Genomic DNA, 21,547 nt, shown 5'->3' with positions numbered 1-21,547 from the left:
GAAATATTCTGCATTGTGCCATTGTGTTATATTCTGGGTACACTTTAACAGCAATCTGCTTCATTTCCCACCCAATTTACACAGTTCACATTTTTATAGACAGTATAGATAGTTATGTTTATTATATTGTAACATATAATTGTTGTTGTTATATGTTTTATATTTGACATTGAATCACTATAGTGTCTTTGAGCATTTACAGTACAAAACCTTCAGCAGTGTTCTGGAGAGACTGCAGATTCTCTAGGCAGACAGTAACACATTTGAAAATGTGAAAAGTGACACATTTCATTTCCACATGTAGGTGCATTGGAATGACTGACAGCAAACTGTTGGACACCCTCCAACCACTTGACTTGGTAAGCATAGTAAACAACCTGAAACTAGTGTACTACCTATATAGACACTGCTGCTTATCAATGAAAAGAGAGTGAGTGTTAAAGCTCTGTGTTCTACACAGGCATGGCACCAGAAACGGCTTTTGACCCTCAGAAAAATATCAGTGGAGCTTCAAATGGAGATTGAAAAGGAGCACTTCAAACGCCTTCTTGACAGAAAGGTAGGCCTATATTTATTTTTTCTTGTGAAACCATAAATAACAATGACTATTACTGTATATTGATGCTGGTGTAACTTGTGAATCCTTTTTTAATTTTTTTTAATTTACCTTTTTTTTTAACCTAAAGACAACCGCTGACAGTCTGAAGCCCAAACCAGCAAAGAAGTCAGTGTCCCCCAGGGCATCAATGGTCCAGGAAGCTGCTGTCATGGCAACACTTGATGGTGTCTTTGAACATTTCATTCCATCACCTGCTGACAGAGAAAAACTGGGAACCAAGGTCAAACCACTGATGGAGAAGCTATTGACCCTTCTCAGTTACTTCCCGTGGGTTTACATCACTATGGAGGACAACATGCTCAATGCACTGTCTTATGACAGAGACGTGTCGCTGATTGTTGCACGAACAGCAAAAGAAGTTGATGCGATCCTAAGAAAAAAACAAATCTACGGAACCTTTGGAGGATGACTGGTTCAGGAAACTTATTGTGAACGTAGCAGCCACAGAAATCTCAGGATACCTTCTGGATGAGCATCTTAACGGGCCAAAGAAGGCGCAGATAACCCAAAGATGTTGGAACATTACTGGAGGGAAAGGACAGTCAGTCTCATTTGGTAATCTTTCTTTTCCAAATGTCACTGGAAAGGTCACCTATGCTCCTGCAACTGAGATTTCTGCAAATTTCAAAGAGAAAGATTTCAGCAATTTGGCTCCTGAGCTTTCTATTACGATGGCTGCCCTAGCAATCCCAGAAGCCATTGCAAGACCTCTGAGTTCTGCTCCAGTACACACTCTTGCCACCCACTCTGGAGCTGTAAAGGAGGACTCTGTGTCTTCCAGACTCAGTGTGTTGGATTCAGATGTTTCCTCTAAGCAGGCCATCAAAGTAGAACAAGAAGCCCCTCTACAGCTTCCCACCTCTGCTGCCCTGGCAACTGTCATGACAATAATGACTTTAAATGAGCACTCCACACATTTCATTGGTGACTTGACTACACACTGGCTTTGGAGGCTGGCTCTAAGTTTCCATCACAACATTCCAGGAAGCCATTTCAAAACTCCTCAGCGTTGCTCCTGTGGACTCTCTGGCCTTCATCAGAGCAAAGACAGGAAAGAAGAATTCCAACTCTTGCAAAGCTGTTGTAAGAAAGGTGGCTGCAAAATTTTCTACTAAACTGGATGTCAGAGCCGGCCTAGATGCCACTTCAAAACTCACCTATGCTCCTTCAGATGTTTGTATCTCCACAAATGTAGAACAAAAGTGGCTTCTTCAGCTTCAAGGTATAAGATGACCATAGTGATTGACATGCATTCTGCCAAAGTGGAGCAGGATCACACTGGACCACACCCTCCCACCTCTGCACCTGTGGATCCTCTTGTCTCCACACCAGCTGAAAATAATGCTCTGAAAGCAGTCCTTGGTGAGGAGGAGGAATCAGGAGCTCCTGAAGCTGTGGCCACACTGGGTGAGTTACAGATATTGTTGATGTGAATTACACAAACCATCTGATGTATTTTCAAACAGAGAAAAGTAAGTAATAGCCTATATAGAAGAACAATGATGCTGTTAAATGTGACAAAGGTGTGAGAAGATGTGAATAGGGAACCAAAAAATTAGAAAATATATCGCTGCTATTATTCTTTTTCTTTTGTTTTTCCAATACAGATGGAACCAAGCCCAAAAAGACCAAGAAGAAGGGAAAGTTCAAGGCATTTTTCAAGCGTCTCCGAAAGGCACTGACACGTTCCATCAGGACCTCAGAGGCCGATCCTTGAGTACACCACGATCCCTTTATCAAGCAAATAAAGGAAAACAGGCATATGCAACTGTGAATTTCATTTCTACTGTCCATACAGTATCAGTTGCTCTTACTGAACAAGTAGGATCATGATGTTACTTATCAGCTAATAATTTTGATACCCTAGAGGGAATGGGATCCCAGCAATTTACAGTCAGTAACTGTAATAGCCTACACCAAATCAAATATAAGTCGACGCATGTAGACCTAATGTTTTACTACCATATATCATCAGAAAAACAAAAATGCTCTAGTGATGATGTATGAATATGAAATACCACCAGAAACTATCCAAACAGAAATTTCTTTTTACACATGCTACCCGCTAGATGGCGCCATAGGTCCAAATTACTTATCTCCAGCAAACCTTCCATGGCTATGAAAGTCGTTCAGGACAGTATGAATTAACTGAGGTCAAACCTGCTTACCAGACATTTTCAAACTTACATCCCATTCACACATGCCCATATTTTTGTTCACTTTTAGTAAGTGAGGTGGTGGTAAATAAAAAGTTGAATATAAAAATACATTCATTTATCCCCCCACACCTCATAGACCTCATATACGGTAGATTCATGTCACTCTAAAAGGGCGGGTAAACTTTATTTTGCATACATAAAGGTGGATGAAGTGAGTTTAGGTGGGCTTACCCTCCACTACATCCCTGCTTTTAGTGTCAAGTGTTACCTGTTTCCCAAGGGTCCTGACCCCTGTCACAGAAACCCCCCACCCACCCTCATATAAAGAAACCTGCTCTTTCACCGAATTATGACCACCACTCTCTTTGTCTCTCTCCCACAAAGCATCTAAGAGCATCACAACCCCATGGACCAACGATCTACCAGCGTCAAAAGGGGAGAACCAGACACTGAAAGGCAAACATTTTAAAGTAACACCAACCTGAATAGCATCAGGAAGGACTAAGTGTTATTTGTTTCAGAAATGTGTCCCTTTAATGAAACAGGCCTATCTAACAAAGCTGAAGAAACTGACCTGGTTTCCAATACCCTACATTCAATGTGTGGTTCACTTTTCATTTTCCTCCCATTAGTACTACTGTAGAACAGAAGTTGCTTTGAAAGACTCTTCTGTTCCAAAGTCCAACCACATGGCAAATGCTTTTCCTCTGAGTTCCCGGTGTTTTTACTACCTGCTACAATTTTTTCTGTATAATTGTCTGTATATGAGTAGGGAGCCTGGCCTTGACCTGTAAGACACGGGTTCAGAGATATGACAGGAAATATTTTTGCATGTAGGTATACGGTAAAAGAGAAAGGATGTAGCTTGTGGGGTGTGTGAGTGACAAGTCCCCCTCGCAGCCCAGCACCATGTTCCTCCAGGGAGGGAAGGAGAGCCGGCCCGGGGCGGAGCTGCAGCCACAGAGCAGTGCAGCTGGAGTCAGGTGAGGGACGCTTGTCAGGTGAGCGCCACACTGGGCCAAAACCACGGGTCTCAGCGCGGTGCGGTGCAGCTGGCCAGAGACAGACTGCGAGCCCTGGCTGTCAACATCTGCTCCAGAGACTGTACCATCTGCCCGAGGCCCGGGGGAGCGGCGTCTCCGTCTCCGAGCAGCTGCGGAGCCGCAGACGTGGACCTGAGCGCTCCTGCTGCAGAGGCGGAGAGCGGGGCCAAGGCACCGTCACAGCCGTCCAGGCAGAGCCGCTGAGCGTTAGTCATTTGTCTCAAACACTTATCTGCGCTTTGTCCGGAGGAGTGTGATCACATCTAGATTCAAGAAAAAATGTCCAGTTGTTGAACTCATTATTCTGCTCATGATTCACTATTCTGTATTTGTGTTGGAGTGACTTTACTGATATGGCGACAGAAGCTTATCAACAATTCAAAAATCATAGGCTTCACATTTACATTTTTCTTACACACCTATCCACAGTGATCTATGATGGGTGCACCACTGGAATGAGTTTCAATTTTCCAGATCACCAACTTCAAAAGTGACCTGTAAGGACTGCAAAAGTCACATAAGAGTAGCAAATATTCATGTGTTTCTAAAATGATCTTGTATGAAAAGTGCAAGTTAAAGACATAAGAGACAGATAGAGAAAGGGGGGAAGGTGGAAGAAAGAGAACATGATCAGGTGGAAATAGATGGGGGGAGACAGGGAAGATCAACAGCATTAGTGTGAAAAGCAGCATATACTGTAGCTGTATTAGTACTGAGAAAATGTTTTTGATTATTTTTCTGTAAACTGTAGAATTTAAACTCTCAAAATTCAGAGAGGAAGATGTTTCTCTGAGTCAAAGAGTATTCAACTAAGAGCTTCAGCATCTGATGACAAGGCTGAATTAACAGTGAGAATTTTTAAGCAGTGACCAATATCTCACAATATATTTGCCCAAATATAATGGATTAAGTTGCAATTCATTCATTTGTATGTCTTCAAGGGTAGAGCTTTAAATATTTCACACCAAAAGACGAGTCTACACAGCTGTCGTTAAGACCTTTTATTTCATCAATTTGAAAGAAAACAGAAACAGTAAAAACAGTGTACAAAGTTTATATTATTTGTTTACTAAAGCTGGTGTCCTCAGTCTCGGGAGTATGGGAGGGCAGGTACAAAAAAAGTTGAAATAAAAAATAAAAAGTATAAAATGAATTTCCCTATTTTCAGAGGGTGACAGCAAAGGGTGAGAGTGCATAGGAATAAGTAACAATCAGATTCAAAAATTGAACAAAAAAGGTTTGCAAACGATTGAAGTGAGAAACAATATAATAAAAACCATTACATTCAATAACGTATGATGCACTTTTGAATAATGATTATCAGTCATCTTAAAAAATACTGAAGAGTTCTGGAAACCTCGAAGTATCGTAGTACGCTTTGAAATAAGATTTTCGGTTTCCAAGATTCTCAGTTTAGCTTCAGCCATCTGCAAAAGGGGAGTAATGATTCAAACAAGCAATTTTTGTTTTATTTGTATCCACAACAGTTCAATTTACATTAAAAAAAGAAGCTAATTTAGTCTTTACCAACCATAAAGTACAAATAAGAGTCCAAATACAATCATTTTGGGGCTGCAAAAGTGCATATCATTGGCACAGTCAAACTCATTTTAGTCAATGCTGGTCTCATATAAATAACAACTCAGAAGCTTTGTGAAGGGACAGAAGCCCCCGATCGATCGAAGCACATCAAAGACGACTCTTTGTGTATTTTCCCCTGAAGCCCAGTTTGTTTGCAGAGTTTTCCTAAAGAGGTGTATTATGTTAAAGTGACCTCATTGAGGCTGCAGCGAGTGCACTGGGCGGAAAACACCCAATACTGTACTTGGGAGGAAAAACCCAGAGGAGAGAAGAGTTTCTGATTGGCCGGCGAGGACTGGGGTACCTGACCGGCCCAATCAGAGGGAAACCAGGAAGTGTTTGCAGCACAGCATTCAGACAGGAAGGCATCAGGAACTAAGCACTTTACTTTGGGGCTGCTGGAGGAATTATTTATTATGGTGAACAGGCAACCGAGGGTCTTTCACGACTGTGGTGCGCAAACAGTTACAGCCCAAATCCATCGCAAGCCAGCTTCCACATACCTTAATGATTACTCTGTCTCTGCATTCTTTGCATGTCTGCCATTCCTCACATCAGACTGTATTGCACAATTGATTTATCAGACCCATCATGGTGTGGCATAACAATATAACTGAGACGTATCGGTGTCTGTTTTGCACCGGGGCGGTAGAATAGTAATCAAAAGCCTCTCTAGAAGGTGACATTTTAGTCTCAGGAGAATCAACCATGTGTTACGACACGTACGTATGCAGAAAGATTGACTTTATTTGACACGGTACATTCATTTTTGAAGCCAAAAAATGTTTTGAAGACTTGGTCATAATGGTAATTGAATTGTTTGGAAGTCTTGGTGAGGAAAACATGGATCCGTCACTCACTCAACAGACAACATGCTCACATGATGTTGGTCCACAGTATGCCTATTTTCCATTTTAAACGGTTGATTCAAATTCAATTGGATATTATCAATACAAAATGGCCCTTTTCAAAATTCATAGCAACGGCCTAATTTGTGCATAATATATCTCTTCCCTATTCATTATGGTGCACGGCCGCCTGCTCAGTATACAACATAACAAGCAGGAGATGCAGGGTAGTGTTTACTCTTGCCATGGACAGTCTTCTTAGGCCACACAGAACAACCACAGTTTTCTTTGTTTTGTCTAGTATTTCCTCCTTCCTGTAAAACACAACTTGCAGACTGTAATGTTATATCCACCAACATTTGTAGGCCATGCTGGCAGGACGGGGCTGCGGCCCCAGTCTTTTGAGTGTGCAGTCGGGCGGGGTGAGGGGAGATGGTGGGACCGGAGGAATGTATCGAGGGTTGTTCAGGCTGTCCCACTGGCAGAGTAGGAGAACTGGGGGAAGTGGGGTCTCCGCTCACTGTCGAAGGACTCCATACTGTCATCTGGGGGCGGAAGGGGGAGAATTAGTTAGTTTGTTGATTCTTCCACTATACCACTGTCACTTACTGGCATATCTCACTGTTTTATTTATTTATTTATTTTAAATATAATCACTTCATTAATATGATGCATGTAGCTGTAACACTGACCTGCATCTACACACAGTGTTTAGGAATAGCAGTTGATGGACTTTGTGAGACTCGATACTGTATTCATGGCACTGGCTCTCCAGGAGAGGGCAGACTACTCTCAAGGGAGTCAGGCACGCCTGTTGAACGGTTTCTGCACTCACATTAATGAGCAACCCAAGACTACCCAAAGTCTCATCCCAGACACATAAACTCTGTGACTTGACGAATTTGTTTGATTTCAAAGCAGATTCATGGGACATTCTCTCATGGGCCTGACAGCATTAGATTTAACATAAAATGAAACTTAAAATGAAACAATGATGCTCATCTTGGGGTTTTCACATGAAAACTAATTCAGTAACTCAAACAAAAAAACAAAAACACATTGCCAGCTTTAGCAGCTTGACTAGCAGCTTGACTGAACTGAAAGTTCATCTTCTCATTCTTAATAAAGTCTCAGAGGAGGCGAAATTTATCAGACAAGTCAGATGACAACTCATCTCCTCTCAGAGGTTAGACAACAGATCCACTTGGGACTCCTGTCCACATCAGCCTTCCTGTTACACTCAAACACAATGCCATGAAGCTCCAAGCTGTGAGGAACACTTTGATGTTGTGAAGTAGTGAAGCAGCTTTGTGTTCTGTCAGATGTATCGGATGTGTGTATGGGTAAGTGAGTGTGTTATGTGTGTGTCTGTGTTACCTTGTCCGGGTGGCGTAATAGTGATGGTCTGTGCTGTGAACTCCTCATCAAAATACCGTGTGTCCGTCTCCGAGGTAACCTGGGGCTTAAAAGGCGGGACCAGCTGTTGGGGAGGAGAAGAGGCATGAGCGTTTCAGCACATCAGGGTCGTCAATCACGGGGGAAACAGTTGTCGACCTGGTGACTTTCTACATCGTCTCTACATGGTGGCGCTCCAAATGACGCAACGTTATTGATCCCCGGGGGAATGCTAAGCTGTATGAGCTTGGTGAATGTGAACATTACAAATTCTGACCTTCTTCTCATAAACGTCTTGCCATTCAATCCCTGCGAAGAAATTGTGCTGCATGATTTCCTTGGCATCGTCAGGTCCTCCACCTAACCTGGAAGACAAGTACACAACAAAAAGAGTTAAAACAGGATGAATGAATGAATGAATGGGCTTCTTTTACAAGAAAGTTTCATGAATGCTATTCTTATTACTCTTATCTCAAACTTTTCTGCTCATGACCCCCAGAAAACAAAGCACAGGATGGAGAACTTTGAGACCAAATAACAATTTATATTTCCACTTTTCAGGCTATTTCATCATCTGAAGAAACCTAGAGGCTGCAAATATTCATTATTTCACAAGAAAAAGGGCATTTATCATACGGAATACAAAGATGATAATACACCTATATTAGGAATGATGCAGCGGAGGCACCTCACCTCTGCTTGGGGTCCTTCTTGAGCAGGCCAGAGAGCAGGGAGCGTCCCTCAAGTCCTAGTGTCCGCGGGAAGCGGATGTCTTCCATGAGGATGAGCTCAAACAGCTTCTCATGGTCCTGGTTGTAGAAGGGCAGCCGGCCGCACATCATCTCGTACATCACCACCCCCAGACCCCACCAGTCTACCGCACGGCCATAGTCATTGTCTTCCAGCACCTAGGGGATGGGTGGGATGAATGGGGGGGGGCAGAGAAGAAGATTAAAAAGTTAGGCTTACGGTTGTTTATCTAATGCAGCTGCTGGGATGCTTATGTGCTATTTTAATGTCTTGGGAGGGGTGCCACATTGCTGTTGTTATAAAATAAATAGAGAAAACAGACACAAAATCCTACCTGACAGCATATTCTAAGATGTAATGAGCTGAAGCAAAAGTGCACAATTCAGTTATTTTAGTTTTGTAGCTGCACGGTTCAATCATTACAGGTTTAGCTGTCAGTGTCGGTTGTGTTTGGACGTTAGAAGACTGTGAAGACAGCAGCTCTTTAGGCTGTATATACAAAACCCCAAGGCTACTGGCCGGCCAGCCCCCCCCCCCCCCCCACCTCTCCATCAAGTTCACCAGCTCTCCCCCTGGTCTGGCTGTCGAGGAGCCCCAGCCAACACTGACTCACATCTCACATTAGGAGCAAGGATAGAGTTTCCCCTGGAGCCCTGCATATTTAATCACCAGCGGGCCATGGTACGTGTACACACACACACACACACACACACACACACACACACACACACACACACACACACACACACAGATCAACAAGCAGCAGAGGTGAGGCTAGCCTCAGTAAGCATATGTGTGGCAGCCAACACAGACAAGCATCTTACACACAGCCCACACAATGAACAAAACCACAGCCATAGAGAGGCAAACACAATTCTTATTCTTTTTTCTATAAGATGATTTTCTCGACAGTTCTTAATGAGTCAAACTCCTTCAGCATTGTGCTTACTGAACAGAGCAACCTGTTGCATGACTAATGCGCTGCTGAGCAGAGTTGTTCCAAGGTCTCTGGGGACATGTACTGGATTCTACTTCGCCAGGCGGATGTTGAAGGTGAAATCAAGACAAGGAGAACAGTCTGTTCTTTTAAACCTCAAGCAGCGTGATGCCAGGCAATTCAGGCCTAAGAATAGAATCATAGGTAAAAAGACATGGGCGGATTAATAGAATTAGATACGGACACCACAGTGCACAGGGCCGGGCGAGATGGTCCTGGAAAACAGATGGACGGATGTGTCCGTAAAAGGAACAAAACTGCTGTGTGTGCGTGCGTGTGTGTGTACGTGCGCGCACGCAGCTGCGCATGTGTCAGTGGGCACACCGCCTGGCACTGTGGTGAGTGGCGAGCGTCGAGGAGGAGGACCGGGAGGGCAGGGGGAGTAACGTGAAGCCGGCGTGGTGCTAGGATTACTGGGCCGTCTCTATTTCCAGCGCTGCTGTCGTGTGATTCACACCGCGCGACAGCTGGGCCCGCAGCTGCCCCATATATGTAGAAGAGCGCCACAGCTGTGAAGCTGCCAGGAGCGCAGGAGCCAAGATCATCCCTCATATACGTAACCAGGACTGCCTGCCTGCCTGCTTGGGCCCCGGCCCCAAACTAATACTGTTACACTGCCCCAAAGGAGCAGAGACATGGGAGGAGGGAGGAGAGAGAGGATAAAAGACACAAACACTTGCTGCTGCTCTAGAGCTCTACTTGGTACTGAACTTTTTTCTTACAAAGTTACGCACTGACAGCCATTAATCTTACAAGCTTGTAGAGTCAAGATCAGTTTCAGCGACTGGATTAAACCAGTCCGCATTTTTCTTTTTAGATATTCCCTAAAAGCCAATTCCCTCAGCCAATACTCATTTTCTTCTTTAAACTACTTAATAACAGTGACAAAGTGAATTTCCCCCGCTCTCCTTACTCTAGAGACAAACCGATCAGGGTTTGCAGAGCGGGTCTCTCTCCTCCCTCTCCCTCTTTTTTCTCTTTCTCTCTCTCCTGCTCTGGGTGGAATATTCCCAGACGTTACAGCATTCCTGTGCAGCACACACAACAAGGTCATTGTTTACTGCAGAACAACCTGTAACACTGCCTGGCCCGCGCTCCATAGAGACGCTCGCCAGCGACCCTGTTGCCATGGTAACGCCCCCTGATGTCTCCTGTGCTCTGCTGCTGAGGCCGGAGCCATCACAGACTGCGCTACTACTGTGCAAGAGAGAACAAAACCAGAGAGAGGTAGGGATGGACAGGTGGGGGCTTCTGAAGAACATTTAGGATTAGGCACTTTAAGAATTTTTTTTAATAAAAAGTATAGATAGCTTTTATGTTGTACGTAACAAATGGAGTCATTTTGTGTCTTATGCTAGTCCAGGTGTGAGGGAGAAATTTCATATTCACACAGTAGGCCAGCTCAGGCCTTTGCCTTGATGGTCTGGTGCTGATGGCTAGGTGCAGGCAAGGGATCAGAGAAGTCCGCTGAAGGAGGATTGGTCTAACAGATGAGAAAAGTGTTACTGTGTGGCAGCCTGAAGAACTGTGGGATAGCGTGCCCATGAGGCCCCCCGGCTCTGCCCAGGTCAGGGAAGGCATCCTGGGCTGCAGCGGGGCTGTGGCTCCCCTGGTGCCACAGAACAGCTGTAGCCAATGTGATCTTTTCTCTAGGGGCGGAAGCTCACGTTTCCTGAGGCACTGCCAACACCTCCTCGCCCCCCCAATCCCCATCCCAACCAGAAAATTCCAAATGGAGGCTAAAAACAACGATCCGGCAACTGTGTCAACATGGACACCCTTCTCCCGGAAAACATTCTTACGGCAAGAGGCAAGGGGCTAGCGCAAACACTCGTATACTTACTCACACACACACACACCGCCCACGCTCACAATACCATATCAGGTTACACAGCCCACTCCAACACTTGTCATACCTGCACGCAATGGGGAGTCGCCACACCCCTCCCCAGCCGGCAAATATGAGAGCAGGCTGCCCTGCCCTGGGCACACGGCACACTCATTAACTCACAGAATTCAGCTGAAGATTAGACAGGCATTTTGGAACAGCTGCCCATTCTTCCACATGCCTCTCATCCGCCAGTGTCCAACAACACACTGCATGTTCACTGGCATTCAACTCATGTCATCATGACTGATAGGGACTTGTATTCTTTATTGAGCTCCATATGATTTTATAATTATTTATTCTGGATCTATTCAATCAAAAGGATCTCATTTTCTTTTTGATGACTTTTAGTAAAAAGCATTTGGTAACTATGTATGCTAGAAGAAAGTCTAGAAAAAAGTCATTATTTCAGGTAGAGTGAATCAGTGTTGGGGTTACCTCAGGTGCCAGGTACTCAGGTGTCCCACAGAAAGTTTTCATGGTGGCACCATCTTTGATCCCCTCCTTGCACAGACCGAAGTCTGTGATCTTTATGTGTCCATCTTTGTCCAGCATGAGGTTTTCCAGCTGAGGGGGACAAAGAGAGAAGACAGACTTCAGCATCAGCCTAAAATGACAGACTGACTGAGGGAGTGGGTGAGAAAATGATTCTGGATGGTGGTGGGAATGTTAACTGACATGTACAAAGATACAGGCGTCTGTATGGACAGCGATAAAAAGGACATGCTAAGTGAAGCGACAAGGCCAAAAGCCTGTGTATCACACAGTGTCATGACTTGAGGTTGTGTGGCCTTTTAATATCAGTGTGTCCTCCCTCTCTCTCTGTTTCTCTCTCTCCCTCTTTCTCTCTCAGTAAAAGTCACCTGGCAGCTGTAGCTCACACGTGGCCAGCAGCGCCCGGCCAGAGTCAGCACATCCTCCAATCCTGCTACCCTGGCATTTTCAGGAGAACCCTAGCAGGCTGAGAGCCTGCCTCATAAACCCAAGGGGAGAGGGGGAGAGAGGGAGAGGGAGGGAGGGAGCGAGGGAGGGAGATGGGGAGCTGCGCTGTGCTGTGCTGACCTGGCTGGTATAGTTTCATCAGCTGGAAGTAGTAGGGCTACAGATGCCCAATGAAACACCACCATCCCCTCCCAGTCCTCCGAAACACAAACCTGCCACATCAGTCAGCAGCTACCTATCTCTGATACCTCTGATGTCATCCTCAGAGTATACATTTTTTTAATTCAATTATTTAAAAAAGCAGGAGCTGAAAGCTTTCAGCTTCCATGCTTAGGGGGATGCCGACAATTTTCTCTCTCTCTTGCCAATCGCCATCAGTGTTTATTACCACTGCACTATCTGCATATAACATGACGTCAATCATACAGCATACAAACATCGGCAACCGACACCGCTGTATGCGTGCTAAAATGGGAGGTGGTGGCTATCTGTTCAAAGGGAGATGGTGGTTATTTCTGTCTAGCTGCAGTAAGCGTATGGACCGTGCCTCCCTCCAGCTGCAGTGAGGTCTGGAGTCTGATCTGGGGGAGGCAGATCAATAAGCCCTGGCTGCTGCCACTGCTCTGGATGGAGGCAAACACTATTTATATCCTGCCAGGGGAGAAATGAAGAGAAGGGGGGAGAGAGAGAGAGCGGAAAGAGGCAGAAAGCGAGGAGGAAGAGGATGAGAGGAAAAAGAAAGGAAAACACCAAGCAGAGGCAGAGAGAAAGGGGAGAACGAGTTCCCCCACCCACCTTTAGATCCCGATAGACCACGTTCCTCTCAGCATGCAGGTAGTCCAGCGCCGACACTATCTCTGCCCCGTAGAATCGTGCCCGATCCTCCGAGAATACGCGGTCCCTTGACAGATGGAAGAAAAGCTGCAGGGAAATAGGGGACATTGAGAGGGAAGAGAGATGACGAGGGAGTTGGGTAGTCCGGGGAAAAGAGGGATAGTAAAACAGATTAAAAAGAAAGTTAGAAATTATTCCGTCACTTGCTTCACTGGAACCTACAGGTGGAGATTCATTGACAGTAAAGATGGTTTACCTCGCCACCGTTTGCGTACTCCATGACAAAGCACAAGCGGTCATGTGTCTGGAAGGAGTATTTCAGGCCCTGCAGATGGAGAACAAGAAAGCTTAAAGTGGAACTAGGGTAAGTCAAAAGGAAGTGGTTCTTTAACCAACTGATGATAGCATGAACCATGTCACGATGATAAGTTGTAGCTTTCGCTTCTCCGGCTATATTTTCAAACACAAATGTCTGACGAGCAGAGAATGAGTAAAACTGCAACACAATGTATCCAATGTGTTGAGGGTTTCCAACAACTGTTGTGTGACAACTGCTGGTCCCATTCACTGCACTGCACACATCACATTATGTGTTGCCTCCACCCACCACTGACCTGACATTTTGGAGGATCTGTTCAATGCAATCCACCTCAGACTTTTAGAGAAAAGGGTTAACTGATAAAAAGAGGTCCAGTGTTGTCATTAGAGGCCCAGCTCTACTGCAACCTTTGTAAGTATAGCTCTCCAAAACATTCCTGGTAAAAATACCCCGATTTCCTGAATGGATGCTGCTGAGTTGGATTGGAGAGGCTCCTGAGCATCTTTGTGAGTTAAAGGAAGGTTTGCTTTAGGTATATGGAGGGGCTCCTTACTGTCAAGAACGGATGCTTGGAATTCTGGAGGACTCTGTTCTCTGTGAGTGTGTGCGCCACTTCATCCTGAAAGAGACCACAAAGAGTGTTTGTGCAACTCCCACAATGGCTAACCATTTAGGTATCAGTCATTGCTCCGCCGCCCTCCCCCAGTGTGTTGTCCTTCCATTACTTGCTCATTGGCAAACACTCACTTTTGCTACGATCACCTCCTTCTTCAGGATCTTCATGGCGTAGTAGCGTCCTGTGGCCTTCTCCTTTACCAGGATGACTTTGCCAAAAGTGCCTTTTCCCAGGAGTTTGAGGTATTCAAAGTCGTGCATAGTCTAGAGAGCCGGAGGGGAGAAAGTGGCATCCGGTTACAAACGGAGGCATTAACAAACTCATGCTCTAACTAGCCAGGACACACAATCCCACCGACAACAACACAGAAGCATTTAAGGCGCTATTTCACCCACCACGCAATTTCCACTCCTCTAATGGTTCGGCCTATATGTGGCCGTGTCTCAGTTAACCTCTGACCCCGGTGCTGGGGAGAATGTTGGAAACGGTTGCGTGGGGGACATCCAATCTGGTGGCCTTGGACCTTTGTGTCATGACTTGGGATCACACATGTGGGGGTGGTGAAACCCCTGCGGACATGCTATCTGGTGCTAAGCCACCCACGGCTGATGTTGAGAAAGCGGTGGGGAGCTGGAGAGAGGTGAAGCGAGGTGGAGCGAAGGGAAATGAGGCAGGGTGGATGAGTGAGGCATGGTGAAGCAGTGGTCAAGAAGGAAGCCTAGGGTGCAATTAGGGTGAGGAGGAGTAAAGGTGGAGGAGTTTAAGTGAGTGATAATAGGTATTGTCACTACCACTGGCCCTGACACAGTCCCTTCTCTTACCTTAGTTTTGACAGAATTAACATAGGAAATGGCTGTTGGGAACCCAGTTTAGGGCCGCCGGCGCCTCTTGGTTGCTGCATCATTACACTCATTTTCTTTCTGCTCTCTGTATGAGTGTGTTTGTGTGCGCTGGTCGATCTTACTACAGCTGCGTGTGTGTTTGTGTGTGGCTATCTGTTTGTCCTTCCTCTCTTTCAGACACCTGTTCCACGTAGTGATTCTACCTGGCAGTGGAGGCAGGCGCTGCCCTAGCTGGCCAATGTCCCATCTTTGTGCCTCAATATGTTTCTCTTTGTCTTATTTGTTTTCTTATCTCATTGTCCATTTTATTGTGTTGTTCGCCAAAGGCTTCTTCCATTTTTTTTTCTTGGATGGTTTTTCTCTGGAGTTTTTCCTGTCTTCTCTGAGGGTCTACGGCTAGGTAAGGTGGGTTGGCCCGTCATGTCTTTCCAACATGCTATTTTGTGTTGCGTGATTAGTTCTGTTTCCATGTGTTTATTTTGTTGCATAACATATTGCATAATTTTGTTTTGTGATTGATTGTTGATAAGTCCTTTGAGACAAGGGCTATATAAATAAATAAACGTGACTATGAGTGAGGAAGGGAGGCAGATGGAGAGCAGAGGATACACAGCAGAGTGCATGTGGGCCGTACCACTTTGTGTCGGGGTTTGGTCAGGTAGACCTCCATGTCCATGGGGTCTGGAGAGGAGTCCATCATCTCCTCCTCTTGTTTCTGCAGGCCGACAGCCACCGCCTGGATGGCTTTAGTCCATTCTTCCCTGAGGGAGGCACAGGCAGCAAAAAGATTACATCAGCCCATTTACCATGATGCAATCCCAGCAGCCCAATCACGTAATTGTCTTCTTATCAACAGGAAGGCAATTTCAAGTGTGAGTCCTGCCAATAGCCAGTGGACCAGTGGACCTTGTGCAAGTGTGTAACGATTGCTTGTGCATGTGTGTGTGTGTGCAAACAGAGCTCTCCACTGCTTTCTAGCAACGAGAGCGAGGCTTTTGTATCTAAATGATTGGTGTTTATGTAAGCACATGTCCTGTATTACTGCTGTATGAGCTGAGAGGTGTGTGTTTCTCTCTTGCCTCTCCTCGGGGGTCTCCACGTGGAAGGTGCGCTCGATGACAGTGGTCCACTGCAGGCAGCGGATGATAAATGTGTTGGGCTTGGGTCGTTCCGTCTTCATCAGCTGGCACTCTGACCACAGCCGGGGAGGGAGGGAGACGGAGAGGAGAGAAGGGCCAGTGTGGAGGGGAGGGGAGGAAGAGGGGAGAGACAGACCCACAGTTATAGCCATTTATCTTTATCGCCACCCTAACAGACACTGCTGGAGCCACTGCCGGCCACTTTGGAGCTGAACAGGTGCACTTTGGAGGGAGAAAGCTCTGATCCTGACTCGTCGCTCCTTCAAAGCATAATGTTTTTTAATATGGCTTTTGGTAAATAACATTAAATCTGTATAGTATTTAACGAACACCAGAATTCCTCAATTACACTGGTGTGGGATTCATGATTTTCAATTTATAATTCTGAAATTGTTTTTGCAAAATACTCCACAACTTTTATTGCAAATAACTTAACAATCCTTTAAAAATGACTGAGATCACATTTTTAAAAATAACTGAAATTGAGATTTTACTCAATCTAATCACAGAATTTGTCAGATCATCGCAACATTTTCCTTTGACTCACAGTTTTCTTCAAATTCTCACACTTTTGCAGCAAATAAATTGCCTTATAAGCAGTTTGCAAAACAATTATTCACAACAGTGTTACAACTGAATTTGGAAAGCAGTTTTCCATCTGCATCTCCTTCGCGTTAACATCTGTTCCCAAATGAAACATGTCAGCAAATACGTCAGACTGTGACACAAAATGGCCTCCATCTGATGGATGGAGGACAGGGGAGTGGACCACCACTGAGATCCAACATGGCTCCATCGGGGCGTCTATGTAATCCAGCTGCAGCAGCCCCGTCAGCAGCCACGCACCATGTGCAGTGCGGTGGGGTCGCAGTGGTGACAAACTCAAAGCCACCGCTGATGGAGACAGAGCCTCAGAGCAGAGCCTGGATAAATAATTGAAATCAGGCGGCTAATAGCCACGATAACTCAAGAGTGTCGGGGAGGAAACATTTTGTTAAACAAACAGTATGCTGTCTAATTGCTGTGTTCAGTCATCTGCACAGCTTATCCCAGCAACTTTCTCTGATGTGAAGATGGAGCGGGCTGGGCTGCGGCTGGGCATTTTTTTGGGTTGTTGTTGCTTTATTTCACAGTAAAATAGAGAGAGTTGGGAAAGATACAGAGAGGGGGGGGGTTACAATCACAACATCTTGAATGCACGGTAAGTGGCTTAGCTTGCTTCACCTTGGAGCGGTGTCGAAAGAAGACTGGAACTCACAGTGACGGGGCTGAGACGATGCCACAGCCAATTCACTAATGTTCCTATTCATTATCATTGGTGTGACATATACTGATCAGAGGTAGAGGGTTACATTGTACGAAAAGACACACCGACTCTCATATTCTCTTCTCATAGGCCTATTGGCATGCTTTCATAAGCTGGTTTTGCCTGTTATTAATTACTTACTTTGATGTTTTAATGGCAGGTAGAGAGGGGAGGTACATATGAGCTAAAAAACAAGCATATTTGGTACAACAATACAAGCAAAAAACACAAAAGAAACAAACAAAATAAGTGTAAAACACGGTTGCCAAAAACAAGAGAGGAAAAAATGTAGTGGTTTCTACTAGGAGCAGATACTCACGTGCTACAGAGAAGTTATTTAAGGGGGTTTCCAGCTGGTCCACATCTTGCGGTCGCTCCTTGTAGCCAATGAATGTACCATCACTCTTCAGGAGAAAGTACCTTGGCCTCCAGGTCTTGATGTATTCTCCTGATATGAGAGAGATATCGAAAATGATTATTGAATATAAAATAAAACAACGCGAGATAAAGCAATAGAGATGTGTTTGCTCACAGAAAATTCACATGCATATTAATTGAAAAACGACTTCATATGCTTTCACATGTGGTTTTATTCTCGAAATGCTGACCAGCGCACGACAATTTCGTTTATACTGTGGTTTGATGATTAATGACGAACGGCGTTCTCCTTTCTCAAGGTTCTCTCCTAATTCCCAGAGGTGCGACCCATTTCCTGCAATCTAATTGCTATGCTGTTCACTAGTGCTCCCTAAAATGACCATCTTGTCACCCTCTTTCTTTTAGTGTAGGTCAGCTGCAGGACAAATGGTGGTTTTAGTAGGAGTCAGGACCCTTTCCCCTGCCCCGTCTGTCCCCTTTCCAGCAGTCACTCCCATTGCAGACTCTCAGACTGCATTCAAAGTGTCTGAAATCCTTCCTTTCTTTCTACCATTTTCTTGTCTAGTAAAGCTCCGTGATGGAGGAACGTTACCAGGGAAGGAATAAAGAGTTCTATTCCTAAAAGTTATATATCCATTTTGGGCAAAAAAACATCACCTCAAGGTTAATAGCCTATAACTATAAAATACAGATGATGTAGTCTATAAAATGTTTATCATTTTATAAACTACAACCTTAAATTACCAGCTATCCTTTAAACAGTACCAGATTTCTTTTCTTTTTTAATTTCTTTGTTGTCAATCATTTTGTAAGACTAGGCATCGTGTTTTTCAAACAGTCGATGTGGTTTTGTAACAAAACTCTTCACAATTCCCATTTTCTAAACAACACCCGTAACCTTAAACCATGCATGTCCATCCCATTCACTTAGACACACCAGAAAAACACAAATGAATCTCTCATAGGCAGACAAAACCCAATTTATTCCGGTGACGCTTCAGGAAACGCTGCGCCAGATGTTCTGCAGACGGAAAAATAAAAAAATAAAAAAAGAGCTTACGCACCATAACAAGGCAGCGGCACACATTGGAGTGGGATTTGAATATTTATACAGGAAAAGTGTAATTTATTTTTAATTACGGAGCCGCATATTAACCCCATGCAGTGTCGTAGCAAGCTGTCCTTAATTGCCCCATTTCCTCTGACACAGAAGTGTGGTGTGTGTCAGTGTGTGAGAGAGAGAGTGTGTGTGTTTGTGTGTGTGTGTGTGTGTGTGTGTGTACTAGAGAGGTAGGAGATCCATCAATATGGGCTCCTGTTCCCCTCCTTCAAACATGTATAGACACACACACACACACACACACACACAGACCACAGGCTCCAGACTAGCGAAACTGATAACAGATCTGTCTGACAGTACAGACAGAACAGCATTCACTAATGTGTAGTCTATTTAGTATACTTCCTTATAAAACATTCAAGGTGACAACAAGGTTTTACAGCATTGACTGAATGCCACTTTTGAAGATCAGACACTTGTTGTGACACCTCAAAGGTATGAACCAACTTCCTTTCAGCCTCCCCATTTCATTGTCTCCATTTTTTGATAAACAGACGGCGTGAGCTCACGACAGCATACTCAACAAAAGAACATCCTCCATATAGCTTTTCTCCACCGAGATAAAAGGAGAGGAGGAAAGGAAAAAGCCACTTTAGACGCCGCAGAAATTCTGGCAAGCCTGACCGCATACGGCAGGATGCAGCCTACTAAAGGGCTCCAAGGAGGCTGCCTCTACATCACCTTCCAGCACGGCACCAAGCCATTAAACGCAAAACAAACACCCGAGTGTAAAAACACCTGATTTACTGCGACTGGCAAGGTGGCGGCACCAATCACAGCACTAGAGAAAACATCTGCCCCAGAGCACAATATCCTTTAGACTTCAATCCACAGCAGATGTCCAATATGTTATTACATTTTTCATCATGGCACAGGAGGAGATTTGTCATCGCCTGTTCTGCGGAGTAAGTGTTTTCATACCAAACACGGCTCATTTAGAAATTAGCTCGACTTTGTCAGCCTTCAGACTGCCATTCTCACTGCCTACCTTCAAAGCCACACATATGTGCTGTCCTAATTGAAATACACACCGACGGAAGGAAGTTTGGTGGGTTTCCCTCATGCTTGTTTTGATGAAATGCAATTACAGCGATGAGTCGTTTGTCTATTTTAAACTACATGGCTCACGAATCAACGTCCACATCAGTCACCCTCACACAGAGCGGTCTCCAGAGGATCCACATGCTTAGTGTGATTTATCACAAGCCTTCAAGAGAACCACATTTCCTTACTTCAGCACAATGGTGCTCGCAGACATGGCTAACATGAAATGAGCAATCAACAGAGATGTGCCCAAGTCAACTTTGCTCGAGTCCCAACTAGTCAGTCAACAAGTCTCAAGTCAAGTCTCAAGTCTAAATGTAGAACATCAAGTCAAGTCAGAGCAAATCCAGGGTCCAGTATCAATTTAATATCATAAAGAAAACAAAATATCCAGGGCTTTTCAATGCAATATGGTTTTAATAGGATAAAAACTTGGTAAGAGCATCATAAGTTTGATTTCTATAATCAGTTTCAACATCAATAAATTCAATCATTCCATACAAATTCAGAAAACAGAATTTAAATTCAGTCGTCATGTGACTTGAGTCCAAGTCATGTGACTCGGGTCCAAGTCATGTGACTCGAGTCCCCACCTCTGGCAATCAAAATAGTCATTAAAAACTCAAAATAGACGCCATTTAAAAGTGTGTGCCACAAAAGTTTCAACTGGGACTTGAACCAAGAACCTGCTCCATACAGCGTAAATATTGCCTAAATCTTTCACAGTGCAGCCAAACTGTCTCCTGAGCTTCACTCCCAGCGCCCTCCAGTCCACACCGAGCCCCGTTCCCCTCAGCCCGGCCCCAGCTGGTGCCTCGTTCTGTGGTCAGGTTTTGGCTGACCCATATCCCCCAGCTATAGCCCATGCCAGCCCACACTGAGGACAGTATGTGCACAATGCAGAGGCAGCATAATCCTAACACCATGACATCAGAGGAAGGCTCAACCTACACGCTGGCAAGCAAGAAGCCTTGTTGGTGAACTCTAAAGGTTCAGTTCAGAAGTTTTGGTTTCGGTAGAAGTTACGGTATTATTGGAAACTCTTTGATCTTGACAAGATGCAGGAAGTCCAGAGACAGAATCTGTTGTGACTCAGACTTGAACTTCCTAAATAAAGTGTTCTATAATATGAACCTTTGAGTGATCTACGTGTGCTAACACTGATGACGTGAGTGCAGCAAATCACTGATGGACTGGATAAAGACCTTATGACATACTCTGATCCTGATGGGCAGAGACAGGTGTTTCTGTCTATGCATGTATGTGTTTGTGTGTAAATACATTTGTGTGTGTATACTGCCTTGGCCAGTGCCTGGCACTGTAAGGTATTTGTGTACAGCAGATAACAGCAACATCCACTTTCAAAGGCTCAGAGCTTTCCTGGCAGCCCCGCTGACGCACAGCACCCACCCGAAGCGGCATGGCTGGTCATCCACCATGCCTCCAGTGACGCAACCGTGCATGGCCTGCATCAGCTAGACATTCTTCCACACAGAGGTGGCCTCAGTCACATGGCTGTAATGAGAAGACAAAGGCCAGTTGGCCACTAGTTGTTCTCCGTCACTACACTATTTAAACAACTCTACTGGAGTTGTGTAATTCTTATATTAAGGGCGTTATGGCTAGTCTTGATGGTTGTCACCAGGGAGAGGAGGCCATGCGGAGCGGCGAGTTCAGTGAAATAAACAAGCTCATGATGGAATGTGACACCCAGGCTCCACCTCTAA

At 44.9% G+C, this 21,547-nt stretch overlaps 1 protein-coding gene across 2 annotated transcripts in view; it reads right to left on the bottom strand.

Annotated features, from left to right (window-relative positions):
- Nucleotides 1–4,822: 4,822 nt before the first annotated feature.
- The window catches only part of akt1 (v-akt murine thymoma viral oncogene homolog 1), a 32,654-nt gene continuing 15,929 nt past the window's right edge, over nucleotides 4,823–21,547 (bottom strand). For both annotated transcript variants that reach the window (XM_071521673.1, XM_071521672.1), the window contains exons 3-14: nucleotides 17,598–17,726; nucleotides 15,913–16,024; nucleotides 15,468–15,594; nucleotides 14,123–14,254; nucleotides 13,929–13,994; nucleotides 13,313–13,381; nucleotides 13,018–13,143; nucleotides 11,719–11,847; nucleotides 8,339–8,553; nucleotides 7,923–8,010; nucleotides 7,628–7,730; nucleotides 4,823–6,795 (exon numbers count right to left, since the gene is read on the bottom strand). In XM_071521673.1, the coding sequence (XP_071377774.1) occupies nucleotides 6,716–6,795; nucleotides 7,628–7,730; nucleotides 7,923–8,010; nucleotides 8,339–8,553; nucleotides 11,719–11,847; nucleotides 13,018–13,143; nucleotides 13,313–13,381; nucleotides 13,929–13,994; nucleotides 14,123–14,254; nucleotides 15,468–15,594; nucleotides 15,913–16,024; nucleotides 17,598–17,726 (1,376 nt within the window). In that variant the 3' untranslated portion in view covers nucleotides 4,823–6,715. The remainder of the gene's footprint in view (nucleotides 6,796–7,627; nucleotides 7,731–7,922; nucleotides 8,011–8,338; nucleotides 8,554–11,718; nucleotides 11,848–13,017; nucleotides 13,144–13,312; nucleotides 13,382–13,928; nucleotides 13,995–14,122; nucleotides 14,255–15,467; nucleotides 15,595–15,912; nucleotides 16,025–17,597; nucleotides 17,727–21,547) is intronic.

Source organism: Centroberyx affinis, unplaced genomic scaffold (assembly GCF_046629955.1).
Source record: "Centroberyx affinis isolate AG114_WGS23_722 - 3 ecotype Tasmania unplaced genomic scaffold, CSIRO-AGI_Caff_v1 ptg000915l_1, whole genome shotgun sequence".
NCBI lineage: Eukaryota > Metazoa > Chordata > Actinopteri > Beryciformes > Berycidae > Centroberyx > Centroberyx affinis.
Note: the sequence above shows the minus strand (reverse complement) of the source record. Positions and strands in the feature narration are given on the sequence as shown.